At 36.7% G+C, this 20353-nt stretch overlaps 1 protein-coding gene across 5 annotated transcripts in view; it reads left to right on the top strand.

The window, feature by feature from the left end:
• Positions 1 to 20353, top strand: part of MARCHF1 (membrane associated ring-CH-type finger 1) — a 158552-nt gene that overhangs the window by 16784 nt on the left and 121415 nt on the right. The window contains exon 1 of one of the 5 annotated variants that reach the window (XM_057419177.1): positions 1901 to 2097. The exons of 2 other annotated variants lie outside the window; for them this stretch is intronic. In XM_057419177.1, coding sequence (XP_057275160.1) covers positions 1999 to 2097 — 99 coding nt within the window. In that variant the 5' untranslated portion in view covers positions 1901 to 1998. Of the gene's footprint in view, positions 1 to 1900; positions 2098 to 20353 lie in introns of those variants that run through there. 2 more of the 5 variants (XM_057419176.1, XM_057419182.1) reach the window with 2 other exon arrangements.

Below are 20353 nucleotides of genomic sequence, written 5' to 3'. Positions count from 1 at the left end.
AGCTTTAAAACTTTATTAAACTTGTAGGGATTTTCTTTTACATTATAATATAGTTTAAGACTAACAGCTAAACCTTGCCAGTCTGGTATCTGAGATTTCTTGTCTTTGAATACTCTTAGAATAAATTTTTGAATTACAGCTGTCCTCGTAAACAGGTGCTTGTCTTTTTTGCCTGATGTATATTTAAAATTCAGAAAAATCTCCCTGTGTATGTTGGCAGCTGTTTAAACTTGCATTCAAACTAATTTTGGAATATCAGAGACTAAAGATGGAATAAACATGTCAATTATATATTTAAAAATTTGTAAAGGAACTATGTAAATGGCAATAGACTTAATTTTGTTCTTTGTAAATTATTTTGTAACTGGATATATATACAAAAAATACAATAAATACAAAAATGTGCACACATACACATGCCTTGCAGCATCTGTAAACTCCTATTACAGTTATGATTATTAATGCATTTAATAAACTTTTATGTTAGAGCACGTAGTAAACCTTAGTTTACACTGCCATCCCAGTTTTACTGGGTAAACCACAATGACCAGTGATGTAAAACTGGGATGGCAGCATGAAGTAGATCCTGGTTTATATCTGGCTAGTCTCCTTTAAGCTCAGTTAACTCAGACTGAGAAACAGAAACTATAGTAGTGGAACAGTGAGTCAACAATATTTTAAATCTTTCCCACATGGCTTTGCAAGAAAATCCAGCAAAAGAAAATAAGAAAACTGTATATAATTCCATTATTTCCTGTTAGAATTCCAAGTGCAACAGCATACAGCTAGCAATAAACATGATTTATTTCAAGGCTAGAGTAACTTTTTTTTTTTAATTGACCACATATTAAAACATTGTTGAATTTAACTTCTGATCTAATTATTTCTTTACTATTATTTTTTTTCTTGTTTTCTCAATATTTGTGAAAAATACTAAACTTTTTAAAGAAGTGTTAAGAGTTTACTTTCTTCATATCTATTTTTGTAATATAGCATCTGGGACATTCTTATGTTGTTTTGCATTTTAGGGGGAGGAAGGAATGCTGAAACAGTTTTCCTTCACATTTTGCTTCTTGTAACTGAGAGAACAGAAACTGTTGGCTGGGACAAGCTCACAAAAATTAAATTACTGTAAAGGCATGCTGTTTGTCTTTGGCTTCTCCGCCTGAGCTTGCTTCTGGTGATGTCTTGGGAAAGAAAGAGCACAGCAAATAGTTAACTTTTTACTATACACCTCAGAAAGGCACATTTGCAATCCCTCCCAGCCTTGTCCTCCTTGTTACACCTCATTCGCTCACCACTGCTCTTCAGTTCAAGGCAGATCCTTTGACCTAAGCAGATTATTGTAGATGCATGAAGGACACAGCAAACTAGCTGTGCTTTTGAAGGAGGAGGATTTTGGCTCCAAAATAGGACACTAAGCTTTTCAGCCTTATGCTGCTTTACCTAGTCTGCACAAGGCAGTGTCTCTGGGTGCTTTGTGGACTCCTGTGGAATCGGATGGGAAACAAAAGCAGAAGTGGCAGCTGCTGCAAATGTGGGAGCCTGTGCCATTAGAGGGAGTCAATTGCTAATGAGGGCCTGCGAGACCTGGGTTTCCTTGGTTTCCTTGACAGTTATTAGGTAACACAGAAATTGAATTGTCTCCCACAATGCTCTTGAGTGATAGTGAGGCAACGGGGTGCTCCAGGGATGCAGCAGAGGAGTTATGACTTGCAGCAACTCATCACTCTAAGCATGTGAAACCCTCTGGATTATTGTGCCTTACTTCTTTCTTTGCTGTTTCTTGTTTGTTTGCAATTTGTTTTGCTTTTTTTTTTTTTTTTAATGGAAGACCCTGGCATGTGCTGCATGGTTTCTCAAACAATATTTTCCCCTTTTTATTTAGAGCTGAGCTTGGCAAAGCAAGGATATGAACAATTATACAGGTGGGCTACTCAGGGGGAATGAAGATATAAGGCATCCAAACAGGTACTGGCAATCTGAAGCACTGTAAAAATGCCCCTCCAACAGATTTCTGTAGTTCCAGTGCGGGAGACTGCCAGCAATGGGAGAAGTTCAGTGGGCAGAAACAAAGAGAAGAACAAGGAAGTCGAGGTAAGAGGAAGGTTTCGATTTGCTACGGTACAATGAGTCTGCTTTTGGTAGCCAGTGGGTTTGGCTGCTCAGCAGGATGCGACGTGCTGTAACGTTACGCAGTACACATGGGTGCAGCGTGCTTCAGCACACTGGAGCAAGCTCCTGTGATAACATCTTAACATTACATAGAAAATTAGTGTATTTGAAAAAAAAGGAAATTGCAAACTCCATTGGGAGTGTTTAACATTTTTATTTAGTTGCATGTAGTCTGCTAGTACTGACAGTCATTGTTATAAGCTGTCAAGTAGCAGCTGATTTAGAAACGGTTGGATAAAAAAGTAGTTTTAATGAGATTCCTATCTCTGTTTCAAAACAACAAAAATACCATGCTAAAGCCTTTCTAATGTGTGTGTGGCATTCCTGTATGCATGAGCTCTAAAACTTACTCTTTATTAACATTTAAAAGGCATTAGCATTTAGTTTTATATCATTTGACTGACTTTCTTTGATTCATAAACATACAAAAGTGTTCCATCAGTAGAAATTGTGTCCTGTTTTTCAGTTAGGAAGACACTGTAGGTTCATATTATATTAATAGGTAGAACAAAAAGTACAGGAAATCAGTGCAATTTTAATGGTCGTCTTACCTGTAGGAATCTCTTTTGCTGTGTGTAGATTAAACGTGCATTGTGCAAGACCAAAAAAAAAGAGGCATCCCTTTGCATCTGAAAACATAAGTAGTCTGTTTATAGACATAGCAGTAAATGTACATAACATAGACATCTGCTTTTTACAGCCATGTTTCTTGTCTCTTGTGTTTTTCTTACCCTCTTGCTGAATGGAAAATAAGGAACTATTGGGAAAACAAACATAATGTCTTTTAAGTATTATCTAAGAGACTGTGTGACAGACTCATCCCTGAAGAAAGAAGTGGTGTTTTAAGTTTCTTGTTTTTTTTTTTGGCATGGTTTTCAGGATACTAAGTTCAACAGATAATTGATACTTATACCATGTCTGTGTGATTGGGGAAAAGTATTAGTAAGCTTGCAGGCTTTTTTTTTCTTCTTCAAGATACCCTTTTTTGCTCAATATTTGGCTTCAACATGTTCACTATGATTATTCTGTTTTTGGTTTGTTTTTTTTTTTTTGTTTGATCACCTATGTATAAGCAATGCTTTTCTGAAGTAGTCTCCAGTTGCTTATTGGTAGCACTGTTTTCGGAGTTCATAAAATCTAGGGATTTATGTTCTGAAATGGGAACTTTTTGCTCTGGTTTGTTTTTATTCTTCCACTGATTGGTTTAAGACGAAGGTTCAGGTGGAAACTGTTCTTTCTATTAAGACTCAAGATGTGGAAAGCAGAAGTGTATAATGTTACCTAGCTTAAAGTGCTTTCTTTTTTTATTTGAATATGAGACATGCAACATTCACATAGGGGTAAGATGAGTGTGATAGTTCATTTAGGAGGATGGGAGAAGCGTGGAGCTTCTTAATTGCAATTGTCTTGTGCTTTTGTAGGTGTTTTTCCCTGTGAGGGCTGGGTTGCATAATTTAAGCAAGACCCCAGAAAACAGTCTTCTCTTGAAAGCTGTAGAAGTTACAGCAGAAATGAGCAAATTGGCTGGGATAATTAATTTCCAGAAAGGTCTCTTCTGAAATGAATATTAAAACCCAAACAGCAGCACCAACAACAAAAAATCAAACACACACAAAAAGCCCACAAAGCCAAAAACCAAACCAACTCCACAAAACGCCTAACCAAACTTAAAGTATATGCTGCTTATTGAAATGTATTTGCCAAAGTTCTCTTTGCTGGGCAGAGCCTAATCATCCTGGTCGAATATCTGCTCATCCATTAAGGCTTATGGCTATGATTTATACATTATAGAACAAGTGATAAAGACTAAAGTTTCTGACATAGTATCTATAGTTTATGTAAATTATGATGATGTCCAAGGTTGTTTTGTGGATACAATTTGGGAGTAGTGAACCGGCCAGACAGAGGCCATCTTATTGTTCAGAAAGAGGTTACTCAGGCTGATGATGGTCTTCTATGCTTACAAGTCCTACACAGTATGGTCCTCATAAAGAGAAACGTCCTTGCTTGTACTCAGTGTTTTCTCTCTGTGTTATTTCTGTGATTGCTTGCTTTCTCTCTTTGAGTAGCAGGCTTTCTGAGGTGAAAGCTAAGTGAAATAGTTAAATCATAGAATAATTAGGGTTGGAAAGGACCTTAAGATCATCTAGTTCCAACCCCCCTGCCATGGGCAGGGACACCTCACGCTAAATCATATCACCCAAGGCCTTGTCCAGCCTGGTCTTGAACACTGCCAGGGATGGAGCATTCACAGCCTCCCTGGGCAACCTATTCCAGTGCCTCACCACCCTTACTGTAAAGAACTTCTTCCTTGTATGCAATCTAAACTTCCCCTGTGTAAGTTTTAACCCATTACCCCACGTCCTATCACTACAGTCCCTAGTGAAGAGTCCCTCTCCAGCATCCCTATAGGCCCCCTTCAGATACTGGAAGGCTGCTATGAGGTCTCCACACAGCCTTCTCTTCTCCAGGCTGAACAGCCCCAACTTTCTCAGCCTGTCTTCATACGGGAGGTGCTCCAGTCCCCTGATCATCCTCGTGGCCCTCCTCTGGATTTGTTCCAACAGTTCCATGTCCTTTTTATGTTGAGGACACCAGAACTGCACACAATACTCCAAGTGAGGTCTCACAAGAGCAGAGTAGAGGGGCAGGTTCACCTCCTTCGACCTGCTGGTCACGCTCCTTTTGATGCAGCCCAGGATATGGTTGACTTTCTAGGCTGCAAGTGCACACTGCCGGCTCATGTTCATTTTCTCATCAACCAACACCCCCAAGTCCTTCTCTGCAGGGCTGCTCTGAATCTCTTCTTTGCCCAACCTGTAGCTGTGCCTGGGATTGCTCCAACCCAGGTGTAGGACCTTGCACTTGGCATGGTTAAATGGGCTTCCTAGAGCAGTGAAAGCATCAAGCTGTTTTAGGTCCAGCGAGACATGAAAAATATGAAATGTCTGAAAGGTCTTCCATTTGCTAGGATAACAGTTATTAGGATTGTATGCCAAATTCTGTTATTTCTAGAGAATTTTATATGATGTCCTTACAGCATCATGAAAATTTATGAAGAGTTCGTCTTCTGTCAAATTGCAGAGCTTGCTGCAATGAATGATTTCCAAGTTCACAGTGAATTACGCAAGTCTAGCTGACTTAAGATCCCAGTTGCATATGATTCATGATGCAGCTCATTCTGTAATGCTTTCCTGTAGTTTTTGATGCTCAGACATGCTTTATCTGAAGGTTTTAGTATGTACCTGTGCACACTTACAGGTGATTGCCAAATACTGGTCTGTTTTTTAAGAATATTAAGTGTGGTATGAATTATGAGCCCAAAATGGATATCTGACCAATATTAGGAGTAGAGGCATGATAATAATGGATAGAGGGAGCTTTTTAAGGCAATTTTCTTATGCAGTATCACTTGCAGGAGCAAAAACAATGCAGTCTATTCCTGTAATTTTGGGGTGATTTGCCTCAAGATTTAGTGGAAGTTGTAGCTGACAATGAATTTTGCATCAACTTTAACTATAGAGCTTCTTTGTATGTAATCTAAAGATGTAGTAGTTTTTTTCTGCAATGAAACAATGAAAATGCTTAGGTATAACCAATTGCAGCAGCTCTGCACTACATTCCATATGCAGGTATAATCTTCTGCTAGCTTATTTCACTGATTTTAGGAAGGCTTAACTGTCATTAATGCTACTTGTTTTTCTCATAACATTTAAGTGAACAAGCTCTCTTTGTTTCTTATTCTTTTACTGATGTTCTTGGAAAGGGTTGTTGCAGAAACAAAGACTAAAGTGCATAATATGCGATGCATTTGTAGCATGGTGTGAACTATTGAGTAGTTCAGCTTTCTTTAGTAGTTAAGAAAAATCCCAAGTTTACAGTGAAATGTGTAATTGTGTTTCTCTGATGGATAAAAACAGTTGGGTGTCTGTTTTCAGAAGAGCTTTTTAGTGGAACTGTTGTTCAAAGTAAAAAGTCAGTAACCTAAAAATCAAATTATGCCATCCGGACTCCAGATCTCTAAAGTTTTTGAAAACAGGTTTCAGTGCCTTAAGACCAGTGCCGTATTAACATTTGTACCCTATTATATATGCATATAATATTTCAACAGTTATGTTGGACCTCTGGTTGGTTTTCTCTACTATGATAAAAAAGGCTGAAGAAATATATGATTATTGAAGAATGTGGTTGATTAAATGCCTGCGCTGGCTGATAATTTCATTATTTATTTGTGAACATATACAGTGAAGTTCATAAAGTAGCCTCTGTTTAGATTGTCTGTGTACATGCATAGTTATTCTAAAATGAGTTAAGTACAGAAAGAAATTTTTGTACAGTAGAGAAAACTGAACAAGATGGCAGCTAAGTGAGAATACCGATTAATGTTAACCTTGAGTTTGCAAGGGTCATAGAATAAACTGCCATGACTACTGTGGAAAAAATACCTTGAATGTAGTCTACTCAGAGTGGTACAACTAAGATTATAAACCAAAAAATAATTGTCATGGTATGGCAGATACTTGCTGCCAAAATAAATTTGTAGACACTATGCTTCTTGAGCTTAAGCACTGGCTTTCAAAATGTGTTACTTGAAAATTCATATGCTGTTTTTAAAAACTTTAGCATAATGAACTCTTGTCCGTGGGAAGCAAAAATTAGGTCTGTTTATCTAAGTGTAATAATTTCAGAGTACAAGATATCTTAATAAAGGCACTGACAAGTATGAGTCAATCTCAATTTAGTTACCTTGCAAGAATTTTCATTAAAAGATAAAAAAAATGCCTTTGCAACAGTAATACAGTTTTTGGACACACTCATATGGTAGTACTACCGGCTTGTTATAGTGATGAGTGTGAAGGTCTATTAACCCAAACCTGATATCCTAAAAATGTTGTAAAATTTTATATTCTCTACTTACCATTAACAAATAATGAATTTGCCATGCTATTGTTGCTTTATTTTTAGTTTTGCTTTTTTGTTTGTAACTTAGGTAAATGTTTTTTTGACTTATGAGTGCTCTGTTTCTATAGACACAGTGTATATTGTTGCTCTGGCAGAGGTGATGATTAATATTAGTTTCCTTCACATAATTTCATAGAATGTATTAAAATGTACAGAGGAATTCTCTTTTTCTCGAACACATACAAAAAAATAAGTGCTGCTACTGCTGGGGAGGGGTGCTGGGAAGGACTCTTCATTAGGGACTGTAGTGATAGGACAAGGGGTAACGGGTTAAAACTTAAACAGGAGAAGTTTAGATTGTATATAAGGAGGAAATTCTTTCCCGTTAGGGTCGTGAGGCACTGGAATAGGTTGCCCAGGGAGGTTGTGAATGCTTCATCCCTGGCAGTGTTCAAGACCAGGTTGGACAAAGCCTTGGGTGATACCGTTTAGTGTGAGGTGTCTCTGCCCATGGCAGGGGGTTTGGAACTAGATGATCTTAAGGTCCTTTCCAACCCTAACTATTCTCTGATTCTATGTGCCTCTTTCCCTGTCAGATCCTCACTCCAGTTATTGTACTTTGGCATGCAATTTGCTTCTGCACATTGCACAGGTCTGTTCTGTGAAGGAAATACTGGATCTGTATTCAGGTTCTGTTCTTCAGCAGTGTTTTCATGTTCTACCATCTCAAAGGCAGCAAGACAGTAAGAGATCTGCAACTTTTGAGGCTTTAAATGTTATCAGAAAAATACCTTGACATTCATAGAGAGACTGTGGTCAGTTAGACTTGAACTTGGTGGTTTTGCTTTGTGGTTTGTACTTTAAAAAAAATTGAGTATGTTGCTCAAAATTATGTACGCTCATTTTTTGTGAAGAACCTGCATTTTTTTGTAAGCAGATCTTCTCTTCAAGTCAGAATTGAGACTGAAACCTAATGGTTATTTCAAATGCCACATTAGAGTAGCTGCTATCATTTTTTTTTTAAACACCAGACTAGAGTTACTGCTAACATTTACTTTAAAGCTTGTAGATAGTTTGGGAGATGTTGACATGCTTTTTAAGAAAAGGGGCAGTAGCTGAATGTTCTTGATAGAAATGAATTACATTTACCTATTATCTCACTTCTTACTCGCTTAACTTCAAGTAGATATAACAATAAATTAAATACTTTTAAAGGCAAGTACTTTCTTGTGTGCTAAAAAGAAAGCAGGGCTTATACATCTCTATTAAATGATTTTTGTGGCAGTTGTGAAGTACATACAGGGATATTTGATACTTGATACATGTCTGTAATTAATAAAAACAGTAAAGGTGTTACATGTCTGTTTATGTTGGTTTATTGCCTTTCAACCTTACAGCTAGGCAATGTACTGCCTTCACACTCCCCACCTCCCCTGCCTCCACCACCCCCCCGCCGATTTAGTGCAGAAACATTTGTTAGTGGCTTTGATCACTTTACCCCAAGGTGAAATAAGAGTAACTCCTGCTTTGTGAAAATGTCACATGCACTGAGAAAATAACAGATATTTCTTGTCTGGATGGCTTGAGGCATGTGATGCAAGGAATAAAAGCCTTAGAATTCCTGGAAATTGACAAAATTATTCTTCAGCCAGATAGCAGACATTTGTGATTGTGGTGCTGTTTATCTTAAATTCTCTTCTTGAAGTTTCTTAGGTGTAATTGAACAGATAAATAGACATGCTGATGTATTACCTAACATACAGGTGTGGGTTTTTTTTTTGTGGGGGGATGTTTTTTGTTTATTTGTTCTACAGGAAGCATAAGGATGCTTGTTTTTAAGTATAGCTGCCTGGAAAGAGTCGTGTAATTGCAGTCTTTTTAGGAGTTATAATTTTTTATTCAACAAGAGATGTGGGGGTGGGAGAATGGGGAGAGAGAGATCCAGCATATGAATCAGATTACTGATGTACTTTGGCGCATAGTGCTTTTTCTTCATAGTTTGTCTTATTGTAAAGGCCATGTTGGAGATGATTTTGCATACAATATATGACAAAATCTCTAATCCTGTCTATTGTCAATACCGTATTTCTCAAAAGACATCCAAGGTTACTCTTTTTTTCTTGAAGTGACCACAATTTGGACTTCTATGCCATGTTTGCATGGAAATCCGCCTGTGTCTGCAGTTATAAGACACTGCTTCCTGGTAAATTCCTTTCATGTAATTTTGTTATGATAAATTGCTGTTGTGTTTAATTGTTGAAGTGTTCCCAAAGTGTAGCTGTAAGTCAGTCTGTGATGTGCTTAGTTTTCTTTAAGATGCTTTAGAAAGTTAACTTCTTTATCAGTAAGTCTTCTGACTCCTGTTTGGGAGCTGTTATTATCTGGTCTGCTATGTGGTTCTTGTGACAGTGTGAGAAAGGAGGAGTAATACCTAATACAGGCTAGGTTTGTGCTAATAATTTTGGATCCTTGTCTCTTTTTCATATTTACTTTGCTGCCAGTAAGAAAAAAAAGAGATTGCTTGCTGTACTTCTATTAGCATGCTGTAAGATAATGCCAATTCTTCAGAGGCTGCTTTTCTGATAGGGTTATGTAAAGGCTACTGGCTGCATAGAATGATTGTCACACTTTTTATGAAAAGATGACAGTAAAAGCATATTTCACCAGTATGAGTTGCTGTGTATTGACTATGCATCAAATAACAGTATTGATTTTAAAATTGGTCTTTTCACTGATAAAGGATTTGAAGCTCAATATTTGATATCTGAGTAGCCTCCTTCCTCTTTGTTTCTAGCCAATACTTGCAAACTTCTGGCATATGTCTTCTGATGCTGCTGAAGTTTGACTAGAGAAGTGTCATGAAGAAAGGTCTTATAATTCCTTTTAGTTCTGGAATTATCAGTTCAAATAAATTGAAGGTTTGGACTTGTGGGTGTATTTTCTCTTGCCTACTCTGTAATGGTTCTGAGTTTAAAATATTAGGTTTCAGATTTCATTTGATTTAGATTTCCTTCTAACGTTAGCCTGAGATTTTACAGAGGAAGCATTGCTGTATTAAAAAACGATTGTAATTTTTTCTTGTTGTGTTTTTTTTTTATTTTTCTTAAAAAACATGTAAAACTCCGAGAAACCAAAACCACACACACAAATCTAGCTTTTTTTAGTGGGTAGTTGTCTTGTATTCAGCTATAAGCTTCCATAGCTAACTTAGTTTTCTCAATTACTTAGGTCCTGAATTAGATTAAAACAGTGGCTGTGATTGAAACAGTTTTCAGAATGTGTGTAGTGCTTAAGCCTGGTAGCTGAATGGAGCTGACCTGGAACTGGAAACAGTTCAGGAAGCTGAAAAACTGATTATTTGTTCTAGGTAAATTTCATACTGAATTCTATTATGAACAATGTTCTGTGACCTGTTCTCTGTTGCAGATTCATTTATTTATTTATGTTTCTGATTATGACATATTGCAAATAAAGTTCAAATGAAAGTTATCTAAGGCAGAACTTTGTTGTCAGCAAAACTTGTGCTCCAAGAATCATTTCAGAGAAGTACTCTCAAATCTAGATAGTGCCTAAAAAGCACATATACCCCTAAATACAACTCTCAGGCATTGAAAACTGGTTGATTGCAACTATTCGATTAGTTAAGGAACAACATTATAGAGGCTCAAATTGCTTGAGTGTACCGCTAGGTTTGCAAAGCCTGTCGTGCTAGCCCTGCAGGTGTATCCAGTTTTATCTGAATCTAGTTGTCTAAAAAAAAACAAAACAAATGAAAATCAAAAAAGACTGTGTATTTAGGTACATAGTCAGCTGATGCATAGAATTATATATAAGTATTATTTACAATAATATTAATTCTTCATAACAATGAACAATACTGAATTTGACCTAATATTTTATTACTTTTTTTACCTAAGGCAGAGCAGACTTTCCCATCTTGAAGGTCTTTCTCAAAGACTCTTTGAATGTAGCTTGTTCTTGTTGTGAAAGTGAAAAATTCTGTGTTGCACAGACAACACATTCAGCTCATGTTATAAGCTTTGGAAGGGGGTGTCCATTATGCTTGACTTCGGTGAATTGTTATAAGCATATTAAAAATACGATTCTAATTTAAATATGTGCACACTTCAACTCAAATGGTGTGAAATCTGTTGTTTCTCCTGCTTTTAAATGAGGCGGTTATCGTGGATCTGCCGAATTGGGATTCTGCTCACAGCAGAGTGCCTCGGTTCAGCACCACGGACATCACCCGGATCCTGGGCTGCCACGCTCCTTCCCGCAGGGGTTGTGCTCGACTGTGGAAACATGGTTTGGAAAACACACATAGGTCCTGTTTAATATTTGAATTTAAGTTAATTATTTTGAAGTTTTCTTCCTTGAGTTTTGTACTATTTCAGTAAAAAGAGAAAAGGTAAGATTCCATACTGGGGAATGGAATTTGACAGTGTAACCTTACTTTTAATGGCAGTGCAAATATTGTCTGTTTCATGTCCTAGAGTGGGATGGCTTACCTTTAATAAGAAGATAGGGGATGGTTCTTAGCCTGCTTTCAAATATAGTAGATCTCTCGACTCTTCTCCTAAGCTTTGAATACACAAGAGTCATGGCCTTCATTTCCCCATCAGCGCATCTTCTTAAATTGTGGCAGCAGTGACACTATGCAGGCAATGGAAGCATTTCCTTGTTTTTTCACTTTATCCATACTGTGGCATGAAACTTTTAAGTCATTAGCATGAAGTCTATATCTTCATTTATCTCACTTATTAGCCATAGTTTTCCAGCTGTCTAGTAAAGGATTATTTGAATGTTAGAAGGATGGGATTATTTTAGCAGCAGTAATAAGAAAACAATCTCTTGGACCAAGTAGATTAATTGTCTGGCTCCATGGAAATGTGATCCAAAAAAAAACATTTTTAGGTACTTGCTGGATATATTTGGGATGACATCTGTATGTTGCTGCAATGTCATGCTCCAGCAGTTGAAAGCAGTTATGGTAATGTCTCATATGACCACATATGAGATAATAAGACAAATCAATTTATTTGTCTTATTAGAGAGATTTGTTGACTAGTGGCAGGCCAGTCAGAGAAAAAAAAAAAAGCAAACAAAACTCACACGTGCTGTCTACCATCATTTTTCTTAAAAAAAAACTACCCAAACACAACAAAAAAAACAAAAAAAAACCCACCTCTTGTAGGTTCTTAAAAAGAGACTTTTATGTTTTAGTATTTCTGAGTTTTAAGTATTTCAAATACATTAATTCCATTTGCTTAGGGAGAATCCCTTTTTTTTTTATCTTTTAGAGAAAACTCAAATTCTTGGTAATATTCCCAATCATTTGACTTGTCTAGTTGTAGGCACAGTGCAAATAGTTAATTGGTCAAATCTTGTGAAAATAGTGCATCTTGTTTGTGAAATGTATTCTGTTGATGTGTTTGCCTTTTTGTGAAAGTGAACTGAACCATGCAGTGCTGGTGACTAGGGACCAAGATATCTGAGTATGCCATACCACATGATAGATATAGATAGAGAGGACTGTGATAAGGCCCAAAAATGAGTTTGATAACTGCAAAGACTGTGTGCCTGGGAGGACACTATATTTGTAATGCTGGGTGAGAGATTTAAAGATGGTGGAGCTGCATGAGTGTTGTGAAAGAGCTGTGAAAGCTTTACTGCTGTCTCCCAGTTTTCTAACTGCCTCCAGCCTTTTGCTCTGACTACAAGAGATCAGAGCCAGGGGGGTATGTATTAGCTTTCCCAAATCCTATGTCAGGGCTTTATCACTGTTACAAATAGGCAGCAATAGGAAGGCCTGTTAAAATCTTCTAATGCTGCTGTTGTCTCCTACAGTGAGGAAAGGAGGTCACAGAATGCATAGGGGTAGTGCTGCTGTGAGCTCAGCCTTAACTGCATGCCTTGTCTGAAATGTATTTCAAGTCTCATTAGTGTGGAGTCCTCACTGAAAGCCAGGCTCTGCAGGTAGTGTTGTTTGGCCCTCCTGAGCTCCAGTGAAGGCATGGAGTTATTGCTGGTACTCTGATGGTCCTCTTTATAGAATCCATGACCAATCATTTAATGCATGAAAATAATTTTCTCTTGAATGGTAGGTTTTCTGCTGATTTTTTTTCTTCCCCCCTCCATAATCTATAATGCTGTTCCTGGATTCATTATAACAAGGACTGACTTTGATGTACACCTCACAGCACCCTGATTTGGTTCTAATTCCAGATGTATTTTTCTGTGTTTTCATTTTCCTCATCTGAAATTAGTGATACTGCTTCTTCCGCTTTCATAGAACATTCTAAAATCCCCCAGTGAAGTCCATTTTCTAAGGCATATGGATGCATTGTGTTGTTTCCTGTGTTTGGATCCTGTAGGTAAAAAGTTTCCATGGAAACATTAGACAATTCAGGTTTTACATTTCCCATGTAATCATGAAAGTTCTGTGCATACGGTGCTGCTTGGCTTAACCTACATCTCATCTGAAGGCTCCCTATTTTTCCATTTTAAGCTTTGTTTAAAATACAAGTGTTAATCACTTATCTATTGTATATTGAATGTGGTTGAGAGTCTAGACTACTGGTGTCATTGTCCATTTAAAATTTCTGAATATTAACACATCAGAACTAAAATCATAAATTAGGAGATGTTGGAAGAATAAAAATAGAATTTGATGCAGAACTGTTAAATCTTTTGCAACATATTGGTTAGTATTTATGACCTCCAGGATGTAATTTTGCATTCATGAAATTTTTTGTACCTTTTTCATTGTGTGTTTAAGGATTTTCTTTAGTAATGCAATATTTATTCTGTATTATTTATATGACCATACATAGTATTGCTGGTCTATATATTTAGCAGATAGGTAAAAGTGCAGTTTACCTTAGTTTCACAAATTATTTAAAGATTCTGGTATTCCAGTCACGCTCACATTGCTCATTTCTGATAAATTAAAATTTAGTAGACTGGTCATTACAGTGCTGTCAATACCAAATGCATAAGGAGGAAAAGAGAATCACTGTATGAAAAATGGTGGACTCAAAGATTGTCATTCTGGGTTGTCTGCTTCAAAATATTTCTATCTAAAAAGACAAGTCAAACCATTGAGAATGTTTTTTTTGTATATTTTTACAGATTGTATTATTGAACTTTTTCTCTGCAATCATAATTACAAGACAGTGCAATTATGATTTTAAGCGAAATTTGACATTGCATTCCTTACTTTCAGAGATTTCTTAATACAGAATTCTCTATTCTCCTGAACTGCAGCTGTCCAGGTCTTATAGAAATAAGACAATCAATTTTCTCTCTGAAGCTAATGCAACCTTTATTATCAAATAATTAAGCTCAAATAAATAATTATGATATAACTGGGAACAGTTACTCTGCTGTCGCTACTTGCAATACAGTTCACAGTGCTGCCATACACAAGTGACAGACCTGTATTATAAAATTTTAAGGTAACACTATATTGTCCATTCTGGAAAAAATGGTTAACCTACAACATTTTGCTGAACTCATTTTTTTCCTGAATTAAGAAAAGAAATAAGAGGGAAATTAAATATCGAATGATTGGATTGTTGATTCATATAATGTTTTTTGATAAAATGATTACTTCAAGTAGTATATGTATCTGTGTATGGTATCTTAAAGTGCAGATAAGTCAAGGTTACACATGTATGACTAAAGTTTAATGAAACCTTTTATCTTCAACATGACATCTGTTTTTTTTCTTGGTTGCTTTTCCCTTGGCAGCCCTATGTTAAGACTTCATACTTTTTGATGTGCACAAGCATATTTTGTTTGCCATTCACTTTGTGGCAAAATAGCATTTGGCACTGGATAGAATCAGAAAAGTGGAATATTTAAGAAACAAATAACAAATTATCTATGTCTACTAGTAGTGAAGTATTACTCTTTAAAATAAAAGCAAGCAAACCCTGCTGATGTTGTAGCTGTTCTATGAAGTAATTAGTGAAAGTATACTTAGTTCTGAAATCAAATGCTGTGACTGCAAAATAGGGTTTATATATGCTCACATTACGGATAATGAACACTTTGGTAACACTGAAAATGATAATATAATATTATCTCATGGAAATGCAAGTGGCTTTATGTGATATAATAGGATCTTGGAGTTCTCAGGTCTGTAAGGTAAATGCCTATTTCCAATTTTATGCTACTTTAGTTTAATGAGAGAAAACCTAAACAGTATTTCTTTGGTTTTACTCTGCCTGAATTGCTGCAGTCAAAGACGGTTTATGTTGAACTACCATTTCAGATGTCATTTACTGAAGAAGATTCACCTATCGTCTTTTCCCATGATGAAGAAGAAAATAAATAAAAAGTAAACTGTCATGGTGATTTGGCTCTCTTTTTTTCTTTCATTATTTAATTTCCATTTGGTCTGTGTGCTTGGGGCTTCTCTAGTTGTTAATTGTACTGCCTTTTATTATCTAGATTGACTGCTATGTTGACTGCTTGAGTAATTAGGCTTTTTTTAAATGAAGGGGTTAATAAAACCCCCACAACCCCAACTTTAAAATGGTCATTTATTAAAAAAAGAACCAGGAAAAAAATACAACTTAGTATCTGCAGCAGACTAACTTCCTGACAACTTGGTTTCACTCTGAAAGAGGTTACAATTAACTACAATCTGTGAGGTAAAAGTAAATATTCCATTGGCCTGCAAGGGAGTTACAGTGCGAAACTTTCCCTGTTCTTCCTATGGTACAGTAATTTTTCCTCCTTCCAAATTTCTGGTTAGGAATATTGAAAGCTGGAATAATTTATGGAAGAAAGTGTCATGGAGAACAGAGAGCAAATAGAAATTTTTAAGGCCCTCTAGCTCTGCCTACTTACACTGGCAGATTTCAAGGAATTCTCAAATTGTGGAAGTGTTCACAACCTTTCCAGTTTGGGGTCTATGCTTTGAGATTCTACTTATAGTCCCTAAGGTGATAACCTGGCTATGGATGAGGGGTGAGGGGGAAGGTGACATTGCTGCAAGCCTTTCCTGATGAGAGACCCACTGATTCAGGATCTACACTAGAACATCCTAGCTACAAAACAACACCTTCAGCTTTTAAGTGCTGAAATTCACCATCTGTTTCATAATAGGAGAGCCTGAGCTAGAAAGAGATTGTGTCATGGAAGAGGTTTGGCGCCCTTATTTTGCCAAAGCTGATCTAAGCGCAGCATAGAAGGTTTGTACTCTGTAGAAGAGATGAGTATTTTAATAAACATTTATATTTTAGGTGGTGCTTCTGGGCATTTCAGCCATTTTACTAGGGAGAGATGTAAGAAGAATAAGTAAGTGCAATCTTGTCAGGAAAAAATTGTGAGCATTCAGTTGACTGTATTGGTAAAAGGTATGGGAATAAAAAATACGAAAATATACTTAAAAGGTATATAAATGCCTAATTTTGAACTTCACTATTTTGAAAAACAGCAAAACACTTTCACTGGTTTTCTAAGAGAACTGGTCTCACTGTGTGCTGTTTCAATAAAATGCTAGATATTTTCAGATGAGGACATTTAAGAAATTCATCTGTCATCAAGCATCCCTTTCCCTACTAGATTCAAGTCCCAGTTGATATTTCAGCTGAATAAATCTTAGCTGAAGGTAGGCTGAGGTCCTCTTTCTGACCAGAAAGGTGTTTGGATATGAAACACAAATCTGCATACTGCTTCTGTTCTGTACATACTGAGTCTCCCAGGTTTCCTAGGGTTCTATCTAAAGTTAGAAAAGTATGTTGCAGTTTTATTAGTTTGATTTGGTTCCTTTGCTTGTTTGTTTGTTTTCTCCCTGATGGACTTGGGCTGGTTTACATCATTGGTGTCTGTTTTTTATCTCATGGGCCTGATCATTTCTGGTTAGTGAGTACTGTATTTAGGAGCTGCTTTGCCAAAATTTGGTAAAATTAGTTCTATAAAAAACATTAGGTCTATTCTATTCCAGGAGTATCTGTATATGTCATATGGATTGTTTTTCTGTTTCAGCAATTTGTAGGGACTTGTCTTTATGGTGATCCCAATGGATTTTTTTTTTTTTTTTAATGCCTTGTGCAGCTACCTAGTGATAAAACTTCTCTCAAACTGTAACAAATTGAGGCTGTTGGAGATAGAATAAAAGCACCTCCAAGGTAATCATTGGTCTGTATGAGCAGTGTTTACTTGTGAGTGACAGAGAAACAAGTTTTGAAAAATCTGAACCTCTTAAGAAGTATTGTCCAGCTTTACTGCTGATGTAGAAAGATTGAGTTTTCAAAAAAATGTGGGGGAAGGATGGCTGCTTCAGGGTAAAGGACATTTCATTTTATGTACAATGCAACAGGGAACTTTCAGTGGGTGTCATCACAAAGTCAGTTGCATTTGGTATAATATTAGGGCCACCAAAAACCACTTTATGAAACATCGTCCTTCACTTCTGCAGTTGAAAATATTATATCTGAATAGCAATTATTCATCATGCATGTAAAATTGTGGATACAAAAACAGCAGTGCGTGTCACTATGAAAATCAATTGTAAACACTTTATGCACCAAGTACATGCTCCATAAAATTCATCTAACACAAAATAAATGCAGGGGCCATAAAGAAGTGTGCAGGAGAAATATCAGTTCTAAATTTGTGGGTTTTTTTCTGTGTAAGAGCAAAAGGTTTAAAGCTGTCAAAAAGTCCACACTTTGGAGAGCTGGGCAGCTGGTAGAAGGTGTCCCCTGGTAAAAGTGGCCATACTGTTCATGTTAATATTATGAGTTTGTACAACTTTTATGGTTACTGAAGAGCAAGAGTCTGTAGCCTGAAAATGCGAAATGGGTGAAGTATGTGTATGTGCCTACAAGTCTCCAGAGTCTGACTTCTGTATGCAGAAGTCTCTGTCATAGGTCAGAGAATATAGCAATTGTGTAGTATAATTAGAGATGTCCTGATGTCATGGGCATAGAATTATAGAATAGTTAGGGTTGGAAAGGACCTTAAGATCATCTGAACATATTTCTGCAATTGCATTCAACCTTTAGAGGGGGCAAGGGGATGGTGTGGTGTTTGTTTAAATATGAAACTTCAGCTTGAAGAAAGACTGAAATTATGCATAAAAATAAAAACAAAGCAGTAACTCATCAAATAATTAAGAATAGATTGAAAACTCCAGACAGAAAAGAAGGTCATGATCAAACATTTAGAACATCAAATTATTTTTTGCTCATTCTCATCATGACTGCATAAAGCCTGTACCTTTCTTCCTATTTGACTGTCATCAATTAAGCTTCATAATACCTAGTATGTTCTTAGTTTTCAATTTTGGAGTATGAGATTCAGGAAGGAAAACGTGCATATGCTAGTTGTGAAATATTACATAGCTGTTAAATGCAGAGTTGTATTACAGCATGCAGTGTTTGCAGAATTTTCAGTTAACACTACCATTAACTCAATGTCAGATGTCTTTTGACTGCACAACTTCAAATAAGAAACCTATAGACTTGAAATAGGGAGAGTTTATGAAGATTTCTTGATCGTAGCATTTGATGATCCAGTTGCTCCCACTTTTCAGGAAGATAGTTTAAAATTCAGTGGTGGCAAAATGTATTTAACCTGAATGATTTCTCAAGAAATGTTTTATTGCACTTTGAGGTCCCCCAGAGTGCAACTTTTTATTGTTATTTACTAGAAATTACTAATGTGGATTTATGGGAAAGTTCTGCATATAATGCAGGGATCCTCTAGAGAGGAAAAATATGTATTTCAGCAGGGTACCTGCAAGGACAGACCTGCACGCTGGCTTAAAACCATTTAGTAAAAAGCCTGTAAAATTGCTAAACAGGATGGCGATAGTGGTTTGACAGTAATTTCTGTTGTATGATTTATCTTCTATGAAATTTGCACATTCTGCAAGGACACATGCTGACCAAGGCTTCTGCTCCTCTGGCCCTGTTGAGCAGTGTGATAGGCTGAGGGGAGAGGACCCTCTACATGTGCCTGAGTCCTGGCTTACAGCTGTTTTTGAGTAGTCAGCTGTTCCACCTCAGACTCAGCCTTCTGCATGTTTTCTGGCACACACAGATGGTTTCCCACTGATAGGCACCTTTCTCCACTTTTTATTGATTTCTGACGTAGGTGATTGGGTCAAGCTGCCAATTGCTTCATTGCTGCATAGCCCCGAGCTAATCTCTTTGAATTTTCCCCATGTATCTGAAGCCCATTAGTGGTTGGTACCTGGGTTACTTTGACTGCCTGGCTTTTCACCACAAAGATGTTACAAGGACATAAAGTCGTATGACTTTTTTTTTCTTTTTCTGTGCACATCTAACCCATGGACCCAGGATAGCCTCACATTTGGAAAGGATTTGGGTCAGCCTCCTCCATGCCAATTATCAGTGTGATTGGTGGACAACTGTCTTTGTTTTTCCAACTTGTCATCTAATTGGTGGGCAGGTATGTTTGAGACCTCATTTTGTCTGAGCAATGCCTTCAGGTTAGCTTCACCCCACGACATACATGCATACATATGTGTGTAGGTATATGTGTGTGCATGCAAACATAAGCAAATTGGCAATTACCATAACTAAATGTTGCTTAAAACTTTACATTATGAATATGGTTTTGTTGCAAACAGTTTTGCTGAACTTCAACTGTTTGGCCCACATGGTCTTTGCTATCTCTCAGCTGAAAAATTCAAGTATAATGGTACAGCTTTGCCCCTGAATGAAGTTAGGGAAATTGCTTGGCTTGATTTTGTTAAAGATTTAAAATAGAAACATGCTTAGAGTTCCTAGACTCTGCTTACCTTTTGTCAATAGTACTTGTTAATTAAATCTGCTGTAAAAATCCCCCACCCCAAATTACTACAGTAAAAACCCTCCAAACCTAAAATTACTGCTTTCCCCTCTGATATGATTCATTTTGAAAAAACATGCAGAATGCCTTGAAAATATATACCCTAAGATTGTCTTGATTGTTTAATTTTTTAGTTCCATCATGCAGTGGCAAAAAATTTAATTTGAGAATGAATTATAACATTATGATTTTTCTTGTGCTCTGAAGTTCCCTAAACATAAGGGGAGGTGTTCAGATAGTAAGGAGCTCAAGGTGTATTTTCTTTACTTTTTTTTTCCTGTATGATATCTGCAACTTCTGAGATTATATGTATTTTGATTTTTCTGGCAAGCATCATTTAGTAGTTGTCCTTTCGTAATAGTTTAACATTGAAATAAGTTGTGTGTGTGACTTCTAAGGTCTAGCAGCTGTTAAGATAGCACTGTTAAAATTATTGCAT

The sequence above is a fragment of the Pezoporus wallicus genome, unplaced genomic scaffold (genome assembly GCF_028554395.1).
Source record: "Pezoporus wallicus isolate ANWC-B61680 ecotype Strahan unplaced genomic scaffold, APGP_CSIRO_Pwel_v1 contig_2384, whole genome shotgun sequence".
NCBI lineage: Eukaryota > Metazoa > Chordata > Aves > Psittaciformes > Psittacidae > Pezoporus > Pezoporus wallicus.
The sequence above is the reverse complement of the archived record's forward strand: the minus strand, read 5'-3'. Positions and strand labels throughout refer to the sequence as shown.